Genomic DNA, 22,716 nt, shown 5'->3' on the forward strand with positions numbered 1-22,716 from the left:
AACGTCAGTCTCTGCCCCCCTCCCCCCTTCCCCCCAGAATACATACATTAAGAGATAAATATTCCCCCTCTATTCCTCTTCCGCTTTAACTCACGATCACAACATCATTCTTCGATAAATGTTAGTCTTGTAAATTCTCTTCATATTTTCACGGAACACACTCAATATGCTTACTCAATAATCACAATTCTTTCTCATTTCCCTTTTTCTTTTCCGTCAGACACCACAGTTGGCGGTACACCATCGATACACACACACGCACGCACGCACGCACACTCACAGCAGCATTCCAAACACAGCACTTAAGGATGGGGTAGACAGCAGGGACATACAATAATAGTATTAGTAGCAGTAGTAATAATAGTCACATACTATTTAAAAACAGGGTTAAATCACACACAAAAGTGAAGTCCTTGTGCTTTTCAAAGCATTGATGGTAAAGTTATTGATCTCTTGAAAAAAAAACGGGGGGGGGGGGGGGGGGGATAGAGTAGTCCAGGTTATATAGATTGTTTGATTCCTATTAGTACAGCAGAGTGACCTTAAAATATAATACAATTAAATCCATCAGAATACTGGAAGAACATATAGGGGAAACCAGTTCAAATGACCCAACAAATTGGACCACTAGGGGGGACATTTTGCTCTTATCGCCTATAAAATAATACGCCCGCAGACTGCCGAACTGCAAGGTACAGGAGCACATTTAGAGGCAACGTTTCGTTCAATGATGACCTTCTTCAGGCATGAAGAAGGTCATCAGTGACCAAAAAGTTTTCTCTCCTTCAAATATGTGCTCCTGTACCGTGCAGTTTGTCATCAGTGACCGAAACGTTGCCTCTCCTTCAATAAATATGCTCCTGTACCGTGCAGGCGTATTATTTTATTATTGATGTGTCCTTGTTTGCCTATGCATCTCCTCTTAAGCTTTTACTCTAGGTGTGCGAAAGTTTTTCTCAACAGCTCTTATCGCCTACCAAGAATGATATAACAGCAAATTGGCCACTGCATGAATATGGTCAATGGTGGCCCACCTTGTTGTTTTGTAGTTTACTCATTCTCATTTCTAAAGATCTCTGTGATTCACATGGCCGAGCCAGTGGGTGATGTTTTGGCATAGACACACAGTGGTGATTTACGGGTAATTTATACTTTGTTGCGTACCGAAAACAGCACATCTACAAGTTCACGTGTCGCAGTGCAAAATTGTAGATCTGACACACAACCATGTATAAATGATTCCATACTCTGTTCATTTGCATACTACACATGAGAGTAGTCACATGGTGTTGTATGGCATCTATATAGAATACAGTAAAGTGGCCACCAAAAATCAATATAATTCTTACAATACAGTATCTGTGATATACAGTACAAAACAATATACAGTATTTTGGACCGTCTGTGTGCATGTGTGCGTGTGTGCGTGTGTGTGTGTGTGTGTGTGTGTGTGTGTGTGTGTGTGTGTGTGTGTGTGTGTAATACGTGCTGTAGTACTACAGTAGGTGAACACAATATAGGAAAATGTTCTCTCATACTCTACTGGTTGATACTGAAATTGTCACTCTCCAGCTTTCTCTCTTTTGAAGGTCCCTTCATCCACAGGGGCCAAGTGAGATTGCAACCTGTCTCCCAGTCAGGCTAGTCATCACCAGAGGGCCCTGGGCAAACCTCCGTTGCTGGTTCTTAAGAGGGTCTCTATATGAAGTTCTTCATCTGGACATTTATTTTACTTCAGGTCATGTGACGGCACTGATGTGGCACTGATGAAGTCATGTCCTTTGACACAGGAAGTGACTGTTATGTAACTTGATATTCTATTTGGCTCCTAGGAATAGTCACCAAGTCCTTTTCTCATTCCAAAACAGATATAAAACAGTTATAGTATAGCTGAAGTTACACAGAGGGGGGGTGGGGGCTGCAAGCAATAACACATTTTGCATCATAACTTAATACAAATAGCGAACAGGATGCAATAGGGTTGAGGACAAATGCATGTGAAGAGAAAGAGAGAGATAACTCAAATTGAGAATATGTGAGAGAGAGGGATAAAAGAAAGAGATACCTGAAATAATGCCTATAGATGGCAGTGCATTGGAGGGACAGAAAGAGAAAAGAGATAGAAACTGTAGGGTTTGGTTGGTTGTGCTTGTCATTATTGGGTTTGGTCCAGAAGAGAAAAACCAGCGATGTATTAGGTGTGCTGTAACATCTACATGCGGGACTAAAACTGGGGTTGTGTATATGAAGAAGAATTGTCCCAAAACACTGGATGATTTTTTTTCTTTTTCCATGCTAATGCTAATGCTTTTAAATAGACTATGCATTTTCCAAAACATGTTGACCCCTATCGCAAGTGGAACTTTAATCCAGTAGAGTGTGCTGTTTGGCCCCTGTGTCCACTTCCACTTTGCTTCTTTGTGAAAACATCGCAGACATGCTTTCACCATTATGGATTCACCTCCTGAGGATTAGCTGATTGGTGTGGATGACTCCGTCAAAACCAAACCAGCCAACCAATGACATGGACTGAGGCATGTTATGCCCCTCTTCTATAGGCCCATTGTAGGAGTCAAAGGGGTCTGACTGGCTGATGGCGATCACCTCGTCCAGGAACTGGAGACACTGGTGACGGACATGGTGCTGCAGCGTTTCTTTACCACCATGTTAATGTAAGCCCTCATAATCTTGGTGATCTCCCCCACCTGAAGAGACAAAGAGAGTGGGTACAGTAGATACATACGTGTGTGTGTGTGCGTGTGCGTGCGTGTGCGTGTGCGCGTGTGTGTGTGTGTGTGTGTGTGTGTGTGTGTGTGTGTGTGTGTGTGTGTGTGTGTGTGCAATGCATGCATGTATTTATGTATGCTGGTGGCGTATGTAGTGTACACATTTGTGTGTATATGTGCCTATGGCTATTAGCTCTTACCAATGGAGTCTCAAAGAACATCTCCCTCTCATCTACGATGATCTTGTAGGTGCAGGGCTGTGGAGCCCCAAAGAAGGTGATGTTTTCGTACTGGAATTTCTCCAGAGGCTTGGGCTCTCCTTTCTTATACACAGACATATTGTCAGCACTCACACCCAGCCATAGGTCATGAGGGAAGCCGCCCTCTTTGCACTACAGAGAATGAGTGAAGGGAGAGAGTGAGAAGTGCGTAGGAAGGTGAACTATGATTTCTTGCATATGGGCACCTCAATGTTAAGTGTCAAACCACAAATGACTTGATGTAATGGTTACAGCAGTTAGAATGGTTCCCGACACCAGTCCCCAGGACCCCTCATACGGACGGTTTTCTATCCCACCATAAATTGCATTCAACTGGTGTCCTTGCAATTATAGCCTTCTAATTACTAGTTAGACCTGGTAGGAGTTCCACTGTTCTAAAATCAATCGATCAAATCGTTGCAATTCCTTTCCTTTCTACTCACCTCAACATCAAAGAGAGTAGATCCATATCCAGGCCACTCCTTGACAATGCTCATGTATTTGAGCATGGCCTGGTGCTGGGGCATGCCTTGCAGCCTGGTCCACTTCTCTAGAACACTGGTCCGAGTGGCCGAGGTCTCCTCTTTCACCCACATCTCCAACATCTGCTCCTCCTCCACCTGGATAGGACACAGGGGTAAGGCAATCAATTAATGGTCAGTTACACCTCTCAATCAATTAATAACTTGTTATATCAGAAATCCCGGCTGACTGGCTTTTTGATGGACCATGATAAAAGCAGTAAGCCAGGCAGAAAATCACTTTGTTTACCAATGCTGTTACAATCCTTCTGAATCTACTCACATTGATCTATTCTTGCTATTCCCAACCTGTGGGTCAGGGCCCACTGGTGGGCGATGAGGATATTGCAAGTGGGTCCCCAAATAATTGCCAAAACAGATTTAATCAATAATAATTGTTTAATTAATGATTGCACAATGACTTAAAAAAAGTCAAGGCATTTATTCCATAAAAACCTTACAAGATGAGTTTTCATTGTGATATCGATAAATAGGAACTTAAAGCATACTACGTTAGTTCCATTGATCCAAGCTGGAACACAATCGATAGATTGATCATTCAAATAAACGTGCTCTGAGAATGCATGTAGCCCATCACGCTTTCAGGATTTTCAAGTGGGCCCTGATCAGTGGCGTTCCCAGGATTTACATTTAGGGCAGGCGAGATTTTTCGTCCCCCCCCCCCTCTATTACCCCCAAAAAAGAAAATTCAACTCAATCGAAAAGAAAACCGGCGAAAGTGGCCGTTTTCAAGTTGTTTTGGCCATTATCTCTGGAACGGAAGGTCCAATCTGCTCAGTTCAAAGCTTGTTGGATGCGTGACTTTGAGGACATTAAGCACACCTTTTCGGGTTATTTGTTTTTTTCTAGGGGAGGCGAGATCTTAGTTGGGCAGGCAACCGCCTGCCCTGCCTCTACAGTGGGTACGCTACTGGCCCTGATCCAGAAAAGGTCGGGAACCACAGTCCTGTCAAGCAAATGTTCTGAATTGCACATTTAACATGGCTCCCCCACATGGAGATGAGGAGTAACTACAGATACATTACAACTACAAAGTGTAAAGATGATAAAGAAGCTGGCTTTAGCCTTTCTAGGAAGAAATGGTGAACTCAAAACCATTTAAGGATAGACTACCTGCCTGAGCAACCTCTACACAGAATAGTCCTGTAACTAAGCACAGTCCTCAAGCACTTTCAGAGCAGTCTCTACATGAATAAATTAATAAAGCACATTTTGGTTTTACTGAACAATAGTTGTTTTTAGTTTTTTTTCTTTTTTTATCTCAACCTTCTGTTTCTTCAGGGAGCCAGTCTTGAAGCTTCTCCTCAGCGTTCCATCCAGGAAGCTGGGTGTACGACGTTTCTCTGATCCAGCTGCTGCTACGACACCCTGAACTCCTCCTGCTGAACTCCTGCTGCTCCCTCCTCCCGTTCCTCCACCTCCCGCTGCACTTCCTCCACCTGCCCCAGCGCCCTGCTTGGTGGAGTGGAGGATGCGATTGCGGAGACGCCCGATTGGATAAACGTTCCCCAAGCTCCATCCAGCCCGGCCTGCTCCGTCACCATGGAGATACTGCAGCCGCAAAGCGGCCAGGTGCTGCAAAGTCTCTTCAGAGGCCGGGAAGTGACCGCTGATCAGAGACTCATGTGCCTGATTATTTAGAGATTTAGAGAGAGTGCGTGCGTGCGTGCGTGCGTGGGTGCGTGCGTGCGTGCGTGCGTGCGTGCGTGCGTGCGTGCGTGCGTGCGTGCGTGCGTGCGTGCGTGCGTGCGTGCGTGCGTGCGTGCGTGCGTGCGTGCGTGTGTGTGTGTGTGTGAGAGAGGTGGGGCCAGGAAAAAAAAGAGAGAGAGAGAGAGAGGGAGAGAGAGAAATAGATATTGAGTGACTGATGATCACTCTAACTGGCATTAGTTGCACATGTGCAGAAAAGCTCACCTGCTCAAACATGAATGCAAACTCCACTCCCTCTTTGGGCATACTCTCTACATCCAGGAAGCAGTAGAGCTTGAAGTAGAGTCTCCACTCTCCTTCCTCCTCCTCTTCTTCACTTCCTGCCAATCTGGGAAAGTACACAGTCACAGAGTTACACAGTGACACGAAAACAATCACTATGCAACTGGTAAATAATTCAATTATAACGGTTATCTCCATCTGTGTGACCCTAAGCATAGTTGAGGAACTGGAAAAGCCAGTATTTCCATAATGTGACACCGTGCCTACCTCCATTCATGCGTAAATCGGCTATTTTCGGCTAAGAGATTTGGAGTAGAGGGAAAAAGTAGGGGGCCAAGTACAGACCCCCGGGCCGGGGGACCCCTGTCATGCTATCCATGAAAAATCAAATACTGTTATACTCAAAGACTATCAGATACCTTTCAAACTTGGCCAAGACATCTGCCACGATAACTCTGCTCTCCAGGGCGCTGTCTGTGATCGCATTGTGTTCAAACAGAGAGAAGAGGTTCCTGCTTTCCTCCATGGCTAGGCCTCGGATCAGCTTCTCCACCACCTGGGCACAAAAATTAACAGTAACCCAACAGTCAAAGTAACAAAGCAATTTGTTACAGTCTGCATAAGGAGTTTCTTTCTTCTTAAAAATGTCCCTTCCGGGCCCTTAATAATACTGCTCAAGTGTGTGCGTGTGCGCGCGTGCGCGTGTGTGTGTGCGTGTGTGTGTTTGTGTGTTTATACCTCTCCAGCTGTTGTGTGAGAATTGATGGAGATCTTGCAGGAGCCTCCTCCATGGCAGTAGACAATGGTGCTCATCTCCTGCCTCACCAGCAGGGCGGCGATCTCCTCCTGAGAGGGAACAAAGTCACGAGTCTTGGTCTTCTTAAGGGACTCCCCGATGAAACTGGCATAGCGCTCGATCTCTGTGCCCAGGAAACGCTCACGCACCCTGAGTAAAATCACACAAACACATGACACATTATTATACGTAGCTTCCCTGCTCATTACACATTCATTTTTCAGACAATCTAGAGCAGTATTTCTCAACCTTTTTAATTTCAAGGACCCCCAATTTGATATGCAGCGAGATAAGATGTTTATCTCTGGGACCCCAATCTAAGACATTTTTCATTGTTAGACATAATTTGGTTCAATATGGTTTATCATTTCGTCCGAATGTATTTACTACCTATGTACTGTAGGTAGAGAAGGAACAGTGAAACTGTGATCAAAATAGTCATTCTTGTACAGTAGTATTTAGTAGTAGTATTTACTTGAATATATAATAATGGTGAAGCTGAACTATCAATAATTTAGCTGGGGACCCCTTGGAACCCTCTGAAGGACCCCTGGGGGTCCCTGGACCTCATGTTAAAAGCCACTCTCCAAGAGGAACACCATCTATACTGGAAAAAATACAAATCTATTTATAAAAAGTTTAAGTCTGTCTGTGGCGGGTGCACATATATGCCTCTACAGTATATTAGTTGCGTTGTCAGCACAATAACCCCGGCAACGACGGGCAGGCTGATAATGCGGCCCAAATGTGGACATGCACAAAACAGCGTACGGCAATAGTTTCTGATGTGTCTGACATCACATGCATGCCCATATGGAGATCCCCAACGTCAGCACAAATTGATTATGCCCAAATATGAACATAGCGAGAGAGGTGGGGGGGGGGGGGACTCAGCACAAGAGAGAGAGAGAGAGAGTTAGAGGGAGAGGAATGAGTGGAGCGAGGAGGAAAGAGGGGGAGAGAGAGACAATTTCACACAATATCCCAGCCTATGCTGGGTAACGGAACCTGAACACGCTGATCAACGCATCCCTTCACGACGCGTTGTCAGCACAATAATCCTGGCAATGCCAGGCAAGCTGATAGCTTGTGTTATATCAATACACATTTGCATGTGTGTAGACAGTAGAGTGAGTAGACACTTATGCTGCGTTTACACTGGCAGCTATTAAAGATACAAATCTACAAAGTGACGCAGCATAATCTGTGGCCGAGTCACTGTTAAAGTATTGATCAACACGCTCGTTGACGTCAAGCATACGTCCGTCGAACGAGAAAAAAAAAATTAAGCCTGGGGTTAAAAAGAACACAGAACTGGCTGACGGAAATCATTTGTTTTCCCCCAATTACAAGCAGGAATGTTGTGAAGAGAGAAGGTGTGCGGAAATGGTTAAACAACACTTGTTCGTTTTGTAGCTTTGTAGCTGCAGTTGAAGCCAGCTCAACTTCGATTGTAGCTTTGTATCTTCATGTCGCTGGCTTCCATTGAAAATGAATGGTAGCCTTTAGCTTTGTAGCTGTGTGAACGCAGCATTACACACACAAGCACACATGCATATATTGTATACAGGCATGCCGATTTATGTGCGCGGCTCAACTCAACTCGACCCCCACTAGTATTCTTTCTCTGTCTGGGCTATTGTTCTAGGTGTTAATGGCGCGTTACCGGTTCTCTCGCGGGCACGCATTTGCACCTTCAGAGCTGCGACCGCTATAGTAATGGTAATGGTAATGGTAATGGTAATGGTATTGTAAGTTTGAGCCCCGACATCTGAGATTGATGTGAGGGCTGATGATTTCGGGTGGGGGCTTAAGCCCCGAGGCCCCCGCGGTATCGGTGTCTATGATTGTGTACATACACAAATACACACCTCTTCAGGTGGAAGCGAAGGTATCTGAGGATGGCTCGGCTAGGAAGAAAAGTGCAGCTCATGCAGGTGAGCAGGTGCCAGTGTGCCCGATTGGCTGGGCTGTTAGGCTGAGGCACGTGATTGGTCTGCTTGATCACCTGACAGTACACCTGGAAAAAAGCAAATCCAGCTTTTTATTGCATATCTTTGTTTTTTTATTCAGATTTCTTTGTTTTATGTTTATTTATTACTATGGCTCAGATTTCTTCTCAGTAAAATAAAACAGGAAAATCCACAGTGTTAATTTAGATTCTCTTCTTCTAGAATCTCAGAGAGTATACAAATAGAACCAAATGGACAGTTTGGTTCCATTTGTACCGTTTCTGAGTAACATACCTCATCCCTGAGAGGGCGCAGGTCCTGGCAGGTCTGCAGGATGCCCTGAATGATTGGCACCGTGTCTGCCAGTGTCTCCATCTCCTGCAGGGAGTTGAACACCCGCACTGCCTCATCCTGTAGACTGGCATAACCCTGCTTCCTTTGAACTGCACACACACACACACACACACACACACACACACACACACACACACACACACACACACACACACACACACACACACACACACACACACACACACACACACACACAGAGAGAGAGAGAGAGGATAAAGGGAGCAGAAAGGTATGGAAGATGAAAGCTCTTGTGGTATGAATGATAACAGTGATACAGTTTAACAGATATGAAACAGGTAGCATGGTACACAGTAACACAGTGTTAATTTAACCAAGACTGTAAACATTCCCAGTGTATTCTAGTCTCTTGTCACTGATAACTGCTAGAGTTGGTCCATACTGTTGTGCTGCTTTTTTTCACCTGACAGTGAGGAGTTTCACAGAGAGAGAACCCATGCACATGCTATTCTTCCTAGTTCCAAAACTCACTGAACAGGTGCCCTGGCCAACCTGTAGGAGTCGCTAGTGCAGCGACAGAGATCACCCTCCATGCCTGGCTTCCCTCCAGTGAACATGGTCAATTGTGTTCCGTTGGAACGCCTAGCCAAGCTAGCCTGGTAAACACCCCCTCCCTCCGGAAATCTCATGCATTGCATTGCATTTGGTTTCAGGAAGGAGGGTCTGGGATTGCTCACAGAGTAAAGCTGCCCGAACCGCTGCGCATACGAACCAATCAGCGGCTGCTAGGGGCGGGATCATCCAATCACCTGCCTAGTAACTTGAAAAAATGAAACTCCGTCTGTCATCGATTCTGCGCCCGAAGTCTCAGATGCAAGTACGCTGTGAAACAAAATGTGTGTCGCAAGCTTCTTCCATTTGACGGAGTGAGGTTATAGCCAAGCCACATGCACCACAGAAGATTCAAACATCTACTAGTCTCCGCGGTGGTGGGCAGGAACTTTACCCCTGCACCACCCGCTCACTCTTCTTATTGTTTATTCTTATTGTAATTATGAGTATCCAATCGTATTTATTGTATTACCTGCCTAAAGGATAGTTAGCCTAACCTAACTCCACCAGATGGAAGAAGCTTGCTTCACACACTTGTTTCACAGATTATGAACCTGTGAACTCAATACCGCCCCATCTGGCAGAGTCAGGTTATAGTTAGTATAGTTATTCTGGGGCGAACATTTGGCAAAAATAGCAAATCTACAAGCTCACATGCTTTTGGAACTTGTAGATTGGCTATTTTCAGCGAAGATAAAATAGAGACTTGGGGGACTCCGGTCAACAAAGCATATACAGCAGGGTGTAAGTGATTGGTGTGTAAATGCAGCACAGTGGATTTTAACTTACGGCTAGTGACCTCCCCATAGGGCAGTGGTAGTAGAGGGGAGTGCAGAGGGTGCTGAGTGTATCTGAGTATGGGGTTCCTCCTGTACATTTGTTCCACAACATCTGGATTCACACTGTTCTCCTGAGAACATGCAACCAAACAAGAAGTCAGATTTAAGTAATGATTAGAAATATTGTGATGTAATATGAATTAGCATATTTATAAGGCATATCTGTCCGAGTCCACATAACTGTGTGTATGCACAAAACGTAAAGGGCCGCACCGGCTTTATGTTACTCATAGCTTCAGCCATACTATATTGTACATTTTATTAGTTCCTTTTGTTGGCCAAATTGTCTCCCACCACAAAAGTGAAGTGGGGGAGTGTATGTGTTTGTGTGTGTGTGTGTACGTCCGTGCATGCGTGCTAGCTTATACAGCCAATTGTGATCGATCTTTGGATTTTGACATGATTTATGTCTAGAAATAAAAATGTGTGTGTGTGTGTGTGTGTGTGTGTGTGTGTGTGTGTGTGTGTGTGTGTGTGTGTGTGCGTGTGCGTGTGCGTGTGCATTGTGCGCGTGTGTGTGTTTTACCTTGATGTCTCTGATAAGCTGCAGAGTGGGGGTCTCTATGGGCTGCTTGCTGTCTATGACTCCCTGTACAGCAGCTGTCCACCTCATGGCCTCATTCAGCATCTTGGTATAGAGGCGGTAGGAATGCTTCCTCCCATGCACTATGATGTTCCAGTAACCTGAAACAAAAAGGGTACACTCAACATACATCAAATAATTCATGAGAATATTTAATTCAGACAATTTATGCCACAGTTGCCACTGAGGCACATTTTATTTCCCTTCATCCTTTCCCTTCTGCTTTATTTATGGAGAATAATGATCTGTATTGAGCTGAACTCAATTTACTTAATTCAATTACTCTCAGCTGAATACACCTTTGTGCATGTTCATGTCATGTACAATTGTAAAATTAGACTCTTTTTGTACTATCCTCTTACGTCTAATCCCAGATTAAACTTCCACTCTGTCTTTTCGTTCTCTCTCTCTCTCTCTTTCTTACCTGTCTCTCGGTGCACACGTTCATCTGGCTGAATGACGGAGCAGAGGGAGTTGAGGACCAGAGTTCCCATCTTGGAGGAGTTGCGCTCTGAGCTCTTGTAGTAATCCAGAGAGTTGTGGGTCAGAACAAACCAGCGCTTCTTCAGCTTTAGAGACGTGCTTTTGGCATTCGTCTTCATCTCCTTTTGCAGCCAACCTAAACCCAAATAGAACAAAATTCTGAGTGACATTTCATATATAGTACATTACATGTACTGTATGCCTTACACTATCCAATTCTATAATGCTCTCTGCAACAATTCACCATTCAAAGTGCTCAAAGCATAACTTGTCATTTCCACATCCTGGCCAGTCATCTCCAAAACCTACAGAAGAGTGGATGTAAATTCTGTAATTCAATAAACTCTGTGTCGCAGGTCTCACCCCTGACAAGGAACTCCTGTCCGTCTATCTTGGCGTCTCCTTTGGGTTTCTGCAACAGACTGATCCAGTGATGCATCTCCTCTGGGGTGTCAGTGTTACAGTGGATTACGCGGTTGGCCGTGATGATCACAAAAGAGTTGGGCCTACAGGGGTCAAGTGACAAATATTTAATTATCATGTAGTTTCCAATAGTAATACATAGTAATTATCTACCTTTTTGTAATTTTAAGGACCCTCAGTTTGATATCACATGAATTAGGCCACGGACCCGGATTTGATATGATCTTTTATCTCTGCGACCCCAATCTACACGTTCCATTTGTACACTCTCTGAGCTACAGACCTGTAAGGGTCCATTTGGTTCCTAAATATCAAACATTTAGTTGGGACACAACTTACCGATCAGGGTTATCAGATGCACACACAGAGTCAATCAGCCCCACATCAAGAGTGCCCTATGGGAATGAACGAGACAATGATAATTCAATATTTATTTGTTCTTAGTAGGGAAACGCAATTTGTTAGTGTACATTTAATTAGATATTTTGATATTTATTTAGTTTGTCTAACACAAATGTTGCACAACTTACCACAGCATTCTTTGGGTTGGCCTGTTCATGGGACATGTCCAGCAGCTGCTCAGGGGTACACACACGCACCTTTTTGAGCACATTAAACCATCCACTGCAGAGAGAGAGAGAGAGAGAGAGAGAGAGAGAGAGAGAGAGAGAGAGAGAGAGAGAGAGAGAGAGAGAGAGAGAGAGAGAGAGGGGGGCATTGATATGGCATGATTTAACTGATTCACTGCCAATCACGTAGATCTACGCGAACCGATTTAAAGCCGCCACGTGCCAATCGCGTAGATCTACGTGAACTGAATTATTTATTTATTTATTTTTATTTTTATTTATTTTTCCAATTTGACCCAAAGACCAAGGAGATATGATTTGTTGAAGATCTAGACTCCTATCCACTTCTTTGTTAACTTAAAACTTAAAAATTCTGTATCTCGGCTCCTGAGTACCTTTTTTTTTTTTCAATTAAAAACTCTGGCACTGGCTAAAAAAATATGAAAATACCTCTGGCAGTTAGAGAGAAAGCAAAAGGATCATCATACAGTATTATCTTAATAGGTTTCAAATTGTCAGTTGTCATTCTATGCAAAGGACAGAGAGCAATTCCACCACACCTGGCATCCTCTGGTGACTCAGCAAACACCTGGTATGTCCTTTCGTCAGTCACTATGTTCAGAGCATTCTCCTTTTCATGGTTATCCACAATCTCCCTGTAGATATACAAACAGTAGACAATTCTCACAAATGCAGCTATTGATAAAAACAATCAGAAACAGTGTATGAGGGATTGTGTGTGGCGCGGGACAGTAGCTGTCGACGTTACTTGGCGGCACGGATGTCGATGGTTCCCTTCAGCTTCTCCTCGCTGTCGTTCTCAAAGTACATCAGCTTGCTGTCCCTCAGTACGAACCAACGCATCTTCCAGTTTCTAGAAGAAGAGAGAAGAGAAGAAAAAGGTTAAAAGACCTTAAAAGGCTTTTTTCTATTTGAAAGATTAACCTATAATATAAAGGGCAACCTACTGTACAAGAATCTTTATGAATTTAGGATTTGGGAAAGGAATGGGTTAGATACTCTATTACAGGGTTTAAAGGACCATACCAGTCTAATTTTGACGTCTTGCCATTATCAGAGATTGCCCCTACTATCGGGTGGCTTCCAACATTTTAATGCCAGGTTACTTTCTTTTGTTTAGTTTTTCTGTCAGAAGAATTGTTAACTAGTCTGATTTATTGGGTTCTTGCCACACTGGACTCATAACCCACTAATATGTGCTTATTGTCTAATGGAAAAATGTGTATGAAATGAATGAATGGGGTCATAAATTGATAAATAATAAATCACCACATGTTCAACATGGGTAAACATCAAAACTATGGGGCACCTAGGCTCCATTGCAGCCTGACAGCGTGTCGCAGGTTCGAGTCCCGATCCCGGTGACTTTTTCTGCGTGTTACTCCCCGTCTCTCTCTCCCCATTTCCTGTCTGTATACTGTACACTATCAATAAAGGCCAAAAAAATATCTTTAAAAATACAGAGCAATTAAATTAAGAAGTAGCATCAAATTATAGAGATTTTCCTCAGCCCTTAAAATGGCACACAAGCAGTAGGCTGCTAGAGTCACCTTCTCAATTCAATTCATAAACCTTATTTATCTGAGGGGCAATTCCTGTGGTGTAATCCCTTTTGATACAGAGTAATTGTATTTTAGTTCATCTGTATTTTATTACAACATGCAGGCTACATTCAGAAACAGCAACAACAACCTCCGTGAAAGAGTGGACAGGCCTGATCCCTTTTTATAGAGCCAGCCTGACTTGAGAGACTCCTGTTTGGACCGGAACCACATGAAGGTCTCGTCCTTCAACACACACCAACGCCGTCGCCATGGGATCATCAGGCCAGCTGGAGAACAGGATAGGGAAGGAGGAGTTAAGCATTTAGCTAAATTGAGAATGGGAGAACCTATACTTTCAATCTATCCCAATTTGACTCTATTTGATTTTAAAAGAGCAACACAATGGGAAAAGAAATGTCTTCAACATTAATACCACAAAAACTATTAAAATTAGTGCCCTCACCCTTCATGTAGAGGTAGCTGTGGAAGTATGGCGGCACGTTTCCATTGAGTATGCTCACTCTGCAATTAGTTATCTCTTCATCAGTGTCTCCCATGCCATCATGCTCGTCATCACTGTCTGCATACTAAGATCACACACACACATGGACACGCACACGCACACGCACGCGCACACGCACACGCACACGCACACACAACAAAGCCGTCACTTTATTTACGACTTAATCATGTACTAAAATAGACAGTATTAGTAAAAGTAAAAACACTTCATAATATCTCACGACAAATTTAGACACAGTCTCATCATACAAATGATCAATTAATTAATTCTCTTTAATCATTATGTCCTAATTGACTTTCAACAGTGACTTTCAAATAATGCGACAGTGATTTTACATCACCGTCTGTGACCATACATATCTGTGTGCACGCGTGTGAGGATGCGTGTGAGTATGTGTCCTCACTGAGTCGGAGCTGCCTCTGTAGGACTCAATGCTGGCGTTGGTGCAGGTCGACTTCCTCGGGTGTTCATCGTCCGCCACAGCCGCACTGCCGCGGTTGCTCCCGGACACGGAACTGTCGTCTCCAGCCGTGACAGACCCCTCCTCGTCCTCCTGGTCGTAATCCGATTCGGTGTCGGCGGGCATGCTGTAGATAGGCTCCTCCCCGTCCCCCAGGCTCTCCACCATGCTCACCTTCCTCTCTGCCTTGGCTGCGTCTTTCTTCTCAACCTCCGTCCCTTCTCCTGGAGGAGGTGGAGGAGGAGGTGGTGGTGGGGGCGGAGGAGGGGCAGCCGAGCCATCGCCCGGCGGTGGGAGATGAGGAGGAGGGGGAGGAAGGCCGGGAATAGAGCCGTCCGCGGGCAGGGGAGGTGGAGGAGGTGGCATGGCGGGAACCGTTCCCTCTGCAAAGGCGGGCGGAGGAGGAGGAAGGTGGGCAAATATCTCCTGGTCAATAGGAGCGTCTGTCTCTGCCGGAGGCGGGAAGTCTGGGAGGGGGATGCACTCCTCCTCAGCGTGGAAGCCCTCGTCCACCTCCTCTTCTTTGGATCCAGCTCTGGCTGCACTTGCTCCAGCCTGGGGTTTCACCTGGTAGAAAGAAGGTGTTTGAATCAAAACATTATTATTGAATGGACATTTTTGGTTTTAATTGAGTGGGGGGACTGCATGTAACCCAGGTCTCATGGGTTAGAAAACATTCTGGGTCAGAACCCGTGGGACATGGGTTCTAAACTAGGGCATCACGTGGGTTAGAAGAACCCAGGATTCGAGAACCCTGTGGGTTAGAACCCAGGGTGTTGAGGAAAACTGGAGCCACAAGACAGTAACCGAAGTTGTATTTTTGGGCGGTGAAACCGCCCCTATAAGTGAGGTTTGGATATTTGTACAACAAATCCTGCGCTGTGATTGGCCAAAAATGTACCCCGCCTAACCCTGCACCGTGATTGGCCAATCACAGTCTATTCAGGACTGTGAGTGGCCAGTGTCACATGACACATGTGCATAGCCCTATATAAGAAACCATAACTTTAAAAAAACAATAAATTTGTTTTTTTTAAGTTATGGTTTCTTCCATCATAAAGAGTGTTTCAATAAATGTATTTATTTTTTGTACATGATTGGTTGACATTCAGTATTGTGATTAGCTAGCAAGACACCGCCCACTTCACACAGGGTGTGATTTTTGTTTTATATGTCTATTTCCTGACAGAAAATTCAAATTACCTCTGCAGTAGGCTTGGCCTCCAGGGCTCCCAGCGCAGGATCCATGACCCCACAGTTCAACAGGTCAACCGTGGCCTTCCGGGAGGCCTCCTTGTTCATCCGTTTGCGCTCTGCGTCCCGGCGCAGCTGGAGCTCCTGCTTAGTGGACTCGCAGAGCTGGGACACTCCGTCCTCTCTCTTCTTCTGCAAGCGCTCGATCTCCCGCTCAAGCAACAGAATCTCCTCCATCTGATGTGTATCATCATCATCCTGGAATGGGAGACACGGGTCAGTATTCACTATGAATACTGAATACAGAATACAATATAGAATACAATAGCTGAAACTGAAGCTTCTGCTCACACTTTAATATCCCACAGACTGGGGGGCATGTTTTGTTTTGTACATTAATTTGCCTAAAAATAAACATTTTGTAACTGTTGTGTGTGCCTTGAGTACATTGACACAGAATATTATGTGGCGCCGCAAATAAAGTAATCAACCTAGACCTATATGAATGAGGCATCAACAATATGATTTATTCTCCGGCGAGTATTTAAAATATTTGTATAGTTTATTCATCACATCCCCGATGTGTAAAGGCCTTAAGAGTGTAGAATGGGACACTAGAAGTGTAGAGATACCTCTTATACAAGTGGGTGTAATGTAATAAAGGGAGGTTCCAACGCGCCTCGAGCCTAAGTCAGGCTGGTCCGGTGCATCTCAGGAGCAGACACATACAGTATAACAAAGATGTTATAGACTTGCCTTGCACCCTGTTCTATTAAAGAAAAAGTCTCCAATCATCCGAGTTGCTCCAGTGCCTTCTTTATTCAGCTGGGCGTAACGTAAGTAAGGCTTTCAAAGACAAAAAACATGCTACTAAAATGTCCCCGCTATAAAGTAACCCTTTATACATCCCTTTGTAGTTTTATTGACTTCATCCGCTATCTTTATAACCACAGTACTTACCTCTGTTGTCACCTCTGTATCTGCTTCTCCTCCTTTCGCTCCTTCCTCCTCCCCCTTCCCCTGCTTTTTCTCCTTTTCTTCTTGTTTCTTCTTCTCATCTTCCTCCCTCTTCCTCTTCTCCTCTTTGAGTTTCCGAACGCGGGCGCGCGCCACCTGACCTCGTCTGTGTTTCTGCAGGACCAGAGTCGCCTTGCGTTTCTTCACGAACTGCCTGTGCAGTATGTGTTTGCGGAAGTGCTTCTGAAGGGTGATGACGCTGAGGCGAACGCGTTTGAAGTGCTTCCTGTGTGCAGAATTTGTACAGGAATACACATCCTAAGTGAAAGCAGGATTAGGATTCATGGGCTACATGATACAGGATTCAGCTGGCACACAACCCAGAATACACTCAATTGGAGTGTGTCTTACTTGGCAGAGAATGTGAGCAGGTAGGCTCTGATTATCATGGCAGCTTGACGGCGGATCTCGTCCCTGTCCTTCTCCAGACGATGCTCCAGAGACTCCTTCATGAACACCTACAGGGTAAAGATCAAAATCTATCATTATGTTATCATTAGTATTAAGAATCTCTAATGGTATTTACAGATGGTTACATTATTATTGTTTACATAAATTAGGGTCTTCTAAAGTTTATCAGGATCAGGTAGAGAAGCCTAGCTTACTAGGTTCCAACCCTAGGTCCTCAGAGACCCCTACTGTTTTTCTATCCTACAATGAAGTTGCATGCATTCACCTGGGACCATGGTCTTACATCCAGATTAGACAGCTACAACGAAAAGGATACTTAACCTCCTGGTAGCCTAACATACGAGGTGTCCCCAATTACCAGCGTGGTTCAAACAATGGCTTACCTTGGTCTTGCCTAGCTGCCAATCTTTCTTCGTCTTATCGTATTTAAACATCAGGTCTGTGCTTCTCTTTTTATCATCTCCTGCTGTAGGAACTTTGTCTTTCAGAATGATTTTATATCTGTGAGAATTAAATATAATAATAACATAAATAAAGAGATTTAAGAATATAATGTTGTTAAGTAAAACACTTTAATTGATCTGTTTGGTCTTAGACTTTGTTAGTTGATTAATCATTCATTATGCTTTTTCCCCCATGCATCTCTTGCAAACTCACTAGCCAGTAGCCATTGTGAAGTCAACATTAGAATGTTCAGTTGTTAACCTCACCAACCTGAAAAGGCTGGTCTGTGAGTGAGTGTATGCAGCAAACATAATGAATGAATTCATTATACAGATCACACGCACGCACGCACGCACGCACATCAAAAGGAAACAGACACATGTATGGGTTGAGATACAAACCGAGTGAAGAAGTCTTTGAAAGTTCTACGGACAGGGAACCCAGCTCTGCGAATCTTGACTGTTTCTAACATCCCAGAATACCTCAGCTGGTTCAGAACTACTTCCGGGTCAAAAACGCTTGGATTCTACAGGTAGAAAATAAGACATGTGAGTTGAGAATATGCCACCAGGTTTCAAGAGCGATGGGATTTTTTGACTTTGAGATGAGACAAACCTTCTCCATGTTGGGTTTGATACAGCGAATGAAGAAAGGATTGGAGACACTCAGAGTGGCCATGAGCGAGTGGAGGGAATCCTGAGAAGAAAGGAATTAAAAAGGGAACTTTGAATCATATTTACTTCTCAAATGACAGTAACAGCTTTTCCTAAATAAAAATAAAAACTCAAAAAGTAGAACATGTCTCTTACCCTGAACTGGGAGCTGACGGTAGGTTTACGTCTGGCTGTGCCCATCTTCAATGTCTCCTCACTATTCCTGCTACCCACCTTCTCAAACAAGTCATAGATGAAGTCCAGTCTGAGGGAAGATGCAGAGAAACACAGGTGAACACACTCAACACAGGGAATGAAACGAAACAATATTGTGTGTAATGTATAGGGTATAAGAGAATGCATCAACCTCATATTGAATTTACACTGTAAATGACGTAAATAATAAATAAAAAGATCATATGCTTTAAAACAATCATTCAAATAAGTAATACAACACTGAAATTAACCAAAGTGAGACATTGAGAACCAAAGGCCTGCTGCCTTATATTGAACACAAGTCGCACTCAAAATATGCAAGCAATATCATGATGCTGCCGGCACGGTGTTCACATTTGCTTTCCGCAAAGACTTTGCCTGCAATATTGTAGGTCCCAAGCGGGCATAAACAAGATTTCCGTCACTCAAAATTCGGTGCACGTTCACACATGACACCAAAATCAAATATGCTGACACATTGCCTGCAAATCTTGTAGGTATCTGAACAGGGCTTTAGTAAGAAAATGTTACGGAGAGCCGCTATACCTGCTGTCTTTAAGCATGTTGAGTATGTCATCTCTGAATGTATCTCTGTTTTTCTCCAGGATCCCTCTGACATCATACAGAACCTGACAGAGATGAGATCCATGTCAGATCTCCACAACCGCTTGTTGATACAACATTATAGGTAGGTAAACAGTGGTCAGATATGCATAACCCACCTCCCCAGCATAGTGATTGATGCCAAACTGATGGTCTGCAACTCTGGGCTTTACATAGTAAGGGTTTGTCTGAAAAAGAAGAATAGCATAGATCATAAAGTGTGTGTGTGTGTGTGTGTGTCCGTGCGTGCGTGCGCGCGCGTGTGCGTACGTGTGTGTGTGTGTGTGTGTGTGTGTGTGTGTGTGTGTGTGTGTGTGTGTGTGTAAAAGGACTCACTGCGTGTCTGCTGTGCAGCTTCTCCAACAAAGTGAAGTCTGTTCCTTTAGGAAAGCGGCTTTCTTCGTTGATTAGTGCCAACATGCCTAGTTTCTAAAGCAAGAAAATATCGTAAACAGGACATTTATTACATGCTAGGTAGCACAAAATCCTCACCATTAACACTAATGCCATTAATATAATCCTTGGAGGAATTTATATAATTGATATAGTTCAATATAATACAAGAAAGCCAGGACTTTCAAAGGGAGAGCTTAACGTCACGCTATCTCCTCCCCACTGAACAGCTGAACAGGCACTCCAACCAACCAGCAGGGGTCAGTAATGGACAGTAAAGGACATGATCCCTTGCCAACTTCCCCCATGAACACTTGTGTCAGGGTTCCACTTCCCACACATTTTTAACAATGAATTTTCTAAACTTTTCCAAAACTTTTCCAAAGTATTTCACCCCATTTCCAGGCCTAAAGCAATCATATGGTGCAATAATGAGGCTCTTAAACCAGTGTGCTATCAATGCACCAAGACAAACTCAAGCAAAGAACAGATCTACAAGCTAACAACATATCACAGTGAAATGTGTTGTTAGCTTGTAGATCTATTCTTTTTGGCACGTGACGTCCTGTATACATTGGGCCGCACGTATTTCACGCTTTGCTAGACATGTTTTGAGACATTTTTATGAACAAAATCAATAGCCAAATGTTTTGGAAAATGTTTGGATATAATTTATAGTGTTTGGCTGCCAAACACTATGTAAATTATATCCAAACATTTTTCAAAACGTTTGATTAATTTGATTAGTTTTTTGAAATTCAAAAATATTTCCAGGAGTTTCATGACCCTGTTGTGTTCATTGGAGCTGCTGGGCTGCTTTACACGTTGGCCTATATAATTTTGAAGGCTTGCATACAATGACAATAAAAGGGATTCAGAAGAACTATTGAATAACTCAGGCTTTAGTGTTCATTTGCAAGAGACTTATGCTAACCCTACCCTAACCCTAACCGGGAGACTTGAGATGTCTGGGAATATCGTACCTTCTCTATGAGGTCCAGACACTCTGCATTGTCCATCCAGTCTATGGCATCCCACTGCACCCCCTCCCTGTGGAGACACAGAGTATTATATGTCAACAAACAAATTGCTACAACATATACAGTACATACAACAACCTGCAACATATTATGCACTACTGCTGCGTATTTATGTACACTTACTATGGCATTTTATTATTACTTTACCATGCCTGTATTTCTTACTGCCAGACTGTTGCTTGCTACTTAACTGTAAATTGAATTTGTAGTACTCTAGGTCAATGTTTCCCAAACGTTGTGCCGAGGAACACTGGTGTGCCATGAGACAAGTGCCTTGTGATTTTGTGACAACCCCACATTATTACTGCAATATAACTATACAAAACGTTCTGAATCCTAAAAAAAAATTCTCGAAATCTCTGTGTGTGCATGTGTGTCTGTAGTTTGTGTTTCCCGAGAACCGTCCGACCGATCGACTTCAAACTAGGCGCACGCGTCACAGAGAACCCGAGGGAGTGATCAGGTTTACTGTTTCTGTAAGCCTGATCGGTTGTATCCTGCCTGCATTCCTGTTACTGTACAGCACCTGCCTGTTTATCATGTATTCCGTCTGGCTGGAGGTATAAAACTTTGTTTTCCCCCCTGAGTACTGCCTATGTTCTCCTGCGTTCTACTTCAAAATCCTGACAACAGTGTTATGTACTGTAGATGATATATACCTGTTGTACTCCAGCTGCTCCAGTGAGAAGATATGCTTGTTGAAATACTCCTGGAGCTTCTCGTTGGCATAGTTGATGTTAAATTGCTCAAACCGATTCACCTGGAGGGAAAAGAGATACACATCGTATACAGTACAGTACAGTAGGATGCTCAGCTTGTACTGTACAGCAGTGGTTCCCAAACCTTTTATCTCAAGACCCAAAAGAGAAATTAAGACGTTTGCCCGGGACCCAAACAAGTGAAAATAGGCTGGCAGATCTACAAGCTCACAACGTGTCGCTTCCCGCCGTGTTGCGAGCTTGTGGATCTGCTATTTTCACTACTTCTTAAGCGTTTTTTTAAATGTATTTATGGAAATTATTAGATTTTTAAAAAATATATATGAAATACTTTTGGAAAATGTTGGAATTGTTTTTAATTGATGAAAAGTTGTGATTTTTTGTTGAAACTTTTTTAAATCTTTTGAAATAATTACCATACATATAGGCTGGAGGGTGGTTTTGGTTGAGAGGCAGAGACCCACCACTAGTTTATCAATAAATGTGCACAAGCAAAGAGTGCACAGTTCTGCTCAAATATAAAAGGGTGCTGACCTCAAAGTTCTCAAAGCCGAAGATGTCGAGGATGCCGATGGATTTGAAGTTTTCCTTCCCTTTGATCTTCTGATTGATCTTAAGTATGATCCAGGAGAAACACTGGGAATACAGCGCCATGGCAACAGAATCTCTTGAATCCACAGCCTGATAAGGAAAAGGAAACAAGAAATTATGGTGTGTGTGTGTGTGTGTGTGTGTGTGTGTGCGCGTGCGTGCGTGCGTGCGTGCGTGCGTGCGTGCGTGCGTGCGTGCGTGCGTGCGTGCGTGCGTGCGTGCGTGCGTGCGTGCGTGCGTGCGTGCGTGCGTGCGTGCGTGCGTGCGTGCGTGCTTTATGAATATGTGTGTACTGTACCTGTTCTATAGTGAGTGGCGAGCAGATCATCTCTCCTCTGAGGATGATGGAGCGCTGAGTCAGGACTTCAGACAGCTGGAAGGAGTCCAGACCCAGCAGCTCACTGGCATTACTGACCACTGGAGAGAGAGAGATGGAGAAAGAAAGAGAGGAATGGGTTATTCTCTATCTCTAACGTTCCCATTTTCACTGTCACCTATCTGCTTTGCCTATTTCTCGAACTCACCATCTCCCTTGCATGGATGCTCAGATGCTCTCTCTCTCTCTCTCTCTCTCTCTCTCTCTCTCTCTCTCTCTCTCTCTCTCTCTCTCTCTCCCTCCCTTTCTCTCTCTCTCACTCTCTCCTCTCCACTGACCTTGCTTGGTGGTGATCTGTGCTCCTCCTGCAGTCATGAACTCGACGTTCCCCAACTGTAAGACTCCTGAAAGCAACTTGAACATGTCTCTACTCTCCTCCTCTGAGAATTCCAACACCTTTAGTGCTTCCTGCATGGGACAGAAGAACGAGATTAGACACAACACAATTATCCTTTCCATTTCCTAAAACAAAATCAGCCAAA

The 22,716-nt window shown here is 43.9% G+C and overlaps 1 protein-coding gene across 1 annotated transcript in view; it reads right to left on the bottom strand.

Moving 5' to 3' along the window:
* Positions 1-2,600: 2,600 nt before the first annotated feature.
* myo10l1 (myosin X, like 1) overlaps positions 2,601-22,716 on the bottom strand; it is a gene marked incomplete at both ends in the record, with an annotated part of 68,940 nt that continues 48,824 nt past the window's right edge. Inside the window, 35 exons of the mRNA XM_080413687.1 lie at positions 2,601-2,705; positions 2,927-3,118; positions 3,430-3,606; positions 4,795-5,157; positions 5,443-5,566; positions 5,880-6,016; positions 6,199-6,406; positions 8,128-8,276; positions 8,503-8,651; positions 9,922-10,042; positions 10,498-10,655; positions 10,979-11,173; positions 11,401-11,543; positions 11,800-11,855; positions 11,991-12,084; positions 12,590-12,685; positions 12,799-12,903; positions 13,737-13,881; positions 14,058-14,181; positions 14,521-15,144; positions 15,781-16,029; positions 16,732-17,014; positions 17,140-17,246; positions 17,583-17,700; positions 18,045-18,169; positions 18,259-18,339; positions 18,453-18,561; positions 19,059-19,141; positions 19,235-19,303; positions 19,452-19,544; positions 20,492-20,558; positions 21,208-21,308; positions 21,802-21,948; positions 22,157-22,275; positions 22,513-22,642. Of these exons, the coding sequence (XP_080269813.1) occupies positions 2,601-2,705; positions 2,927-3,118; positions 3,430-3,606; positions 4,795-5,157; positions 5,443-5,566; positions 5,880-6,016; positions 6,199-6,406; positions 8,128-8,276; positions 8,503-8,651; positions 9,922-10,042; positions 10,498-10,655; positions 10,979-11,173; positions 11,401-11,543; positions 11,800-11,855; positions 11,991-12,084; positions 12,590-12,685; positions 12,799-12,903; positions 13,737-13,881; positions 14,058-14,181; positions 14,521-15,144; positions 15,781-16,029; positions 16,732-17,014; positions 17,140-17,246; positions 17,583-17,700; positions 18,045-18,169; positions 18,259-18,339; positions 18,453-18,561; positions 19,059-19,141; positions 19,235-19,303; positions 19,452-19,544; positions 20,492-20,558; positions 21,208-21,308; positions 21,802-21,948; positions 22,157-22,275; positions 22,513-22,642 (5,346 nt within the window). The remainder of the gene's footprint in view (positions 2,706-2,926; positions 3,119-3,429; positions 3,607-4,794; positions 5,158-5,442; positions 5,567-5,879; positions 6,017-6,198; positions 6,407-8,127; positions 8,277-8,502; positions 8,652-9,921; positions 10,043-10,497; positions 10,656-10,978; positions 11,174-11,400; positions 11,544-11,799; positions 11,856-11,990; positions 12,085-12,589; positions 12,686-12,798; positions 12,904-13,736; positions 13,882-14,057; positions 14,182-14,520; positions 15,145-15,780; positions 16,030-16,731; positions 17,015-17,139; positions 17,247-17,582; positions 17,701-18,044; positions 18,170-18,258; positions 18,340-18,452; positions 18,562-19,058; positions 19,142-19,234; positions 19,304-19,451; positions 19,545-20,491; positions 20,559-21,207; positions 21,309-21,801; positions 21,949-22,156; positions 22,276-22,512; positions 22,643-22,716) is intronic.

Source organism: Gymnoscopelus braueri, assembly GCF_963280865.1.
Source record: "Gymnoscopelus braueri genome assembly, chromosome: 19".
NCBI classification, from domain to species: domain Eukaryota; kingdom Metazoa; phylum Chordata; class Actinopteri; order Myctophiformes; family Myctophidae; genus Gymnoscopelus; species Gymnoscopelus braueri.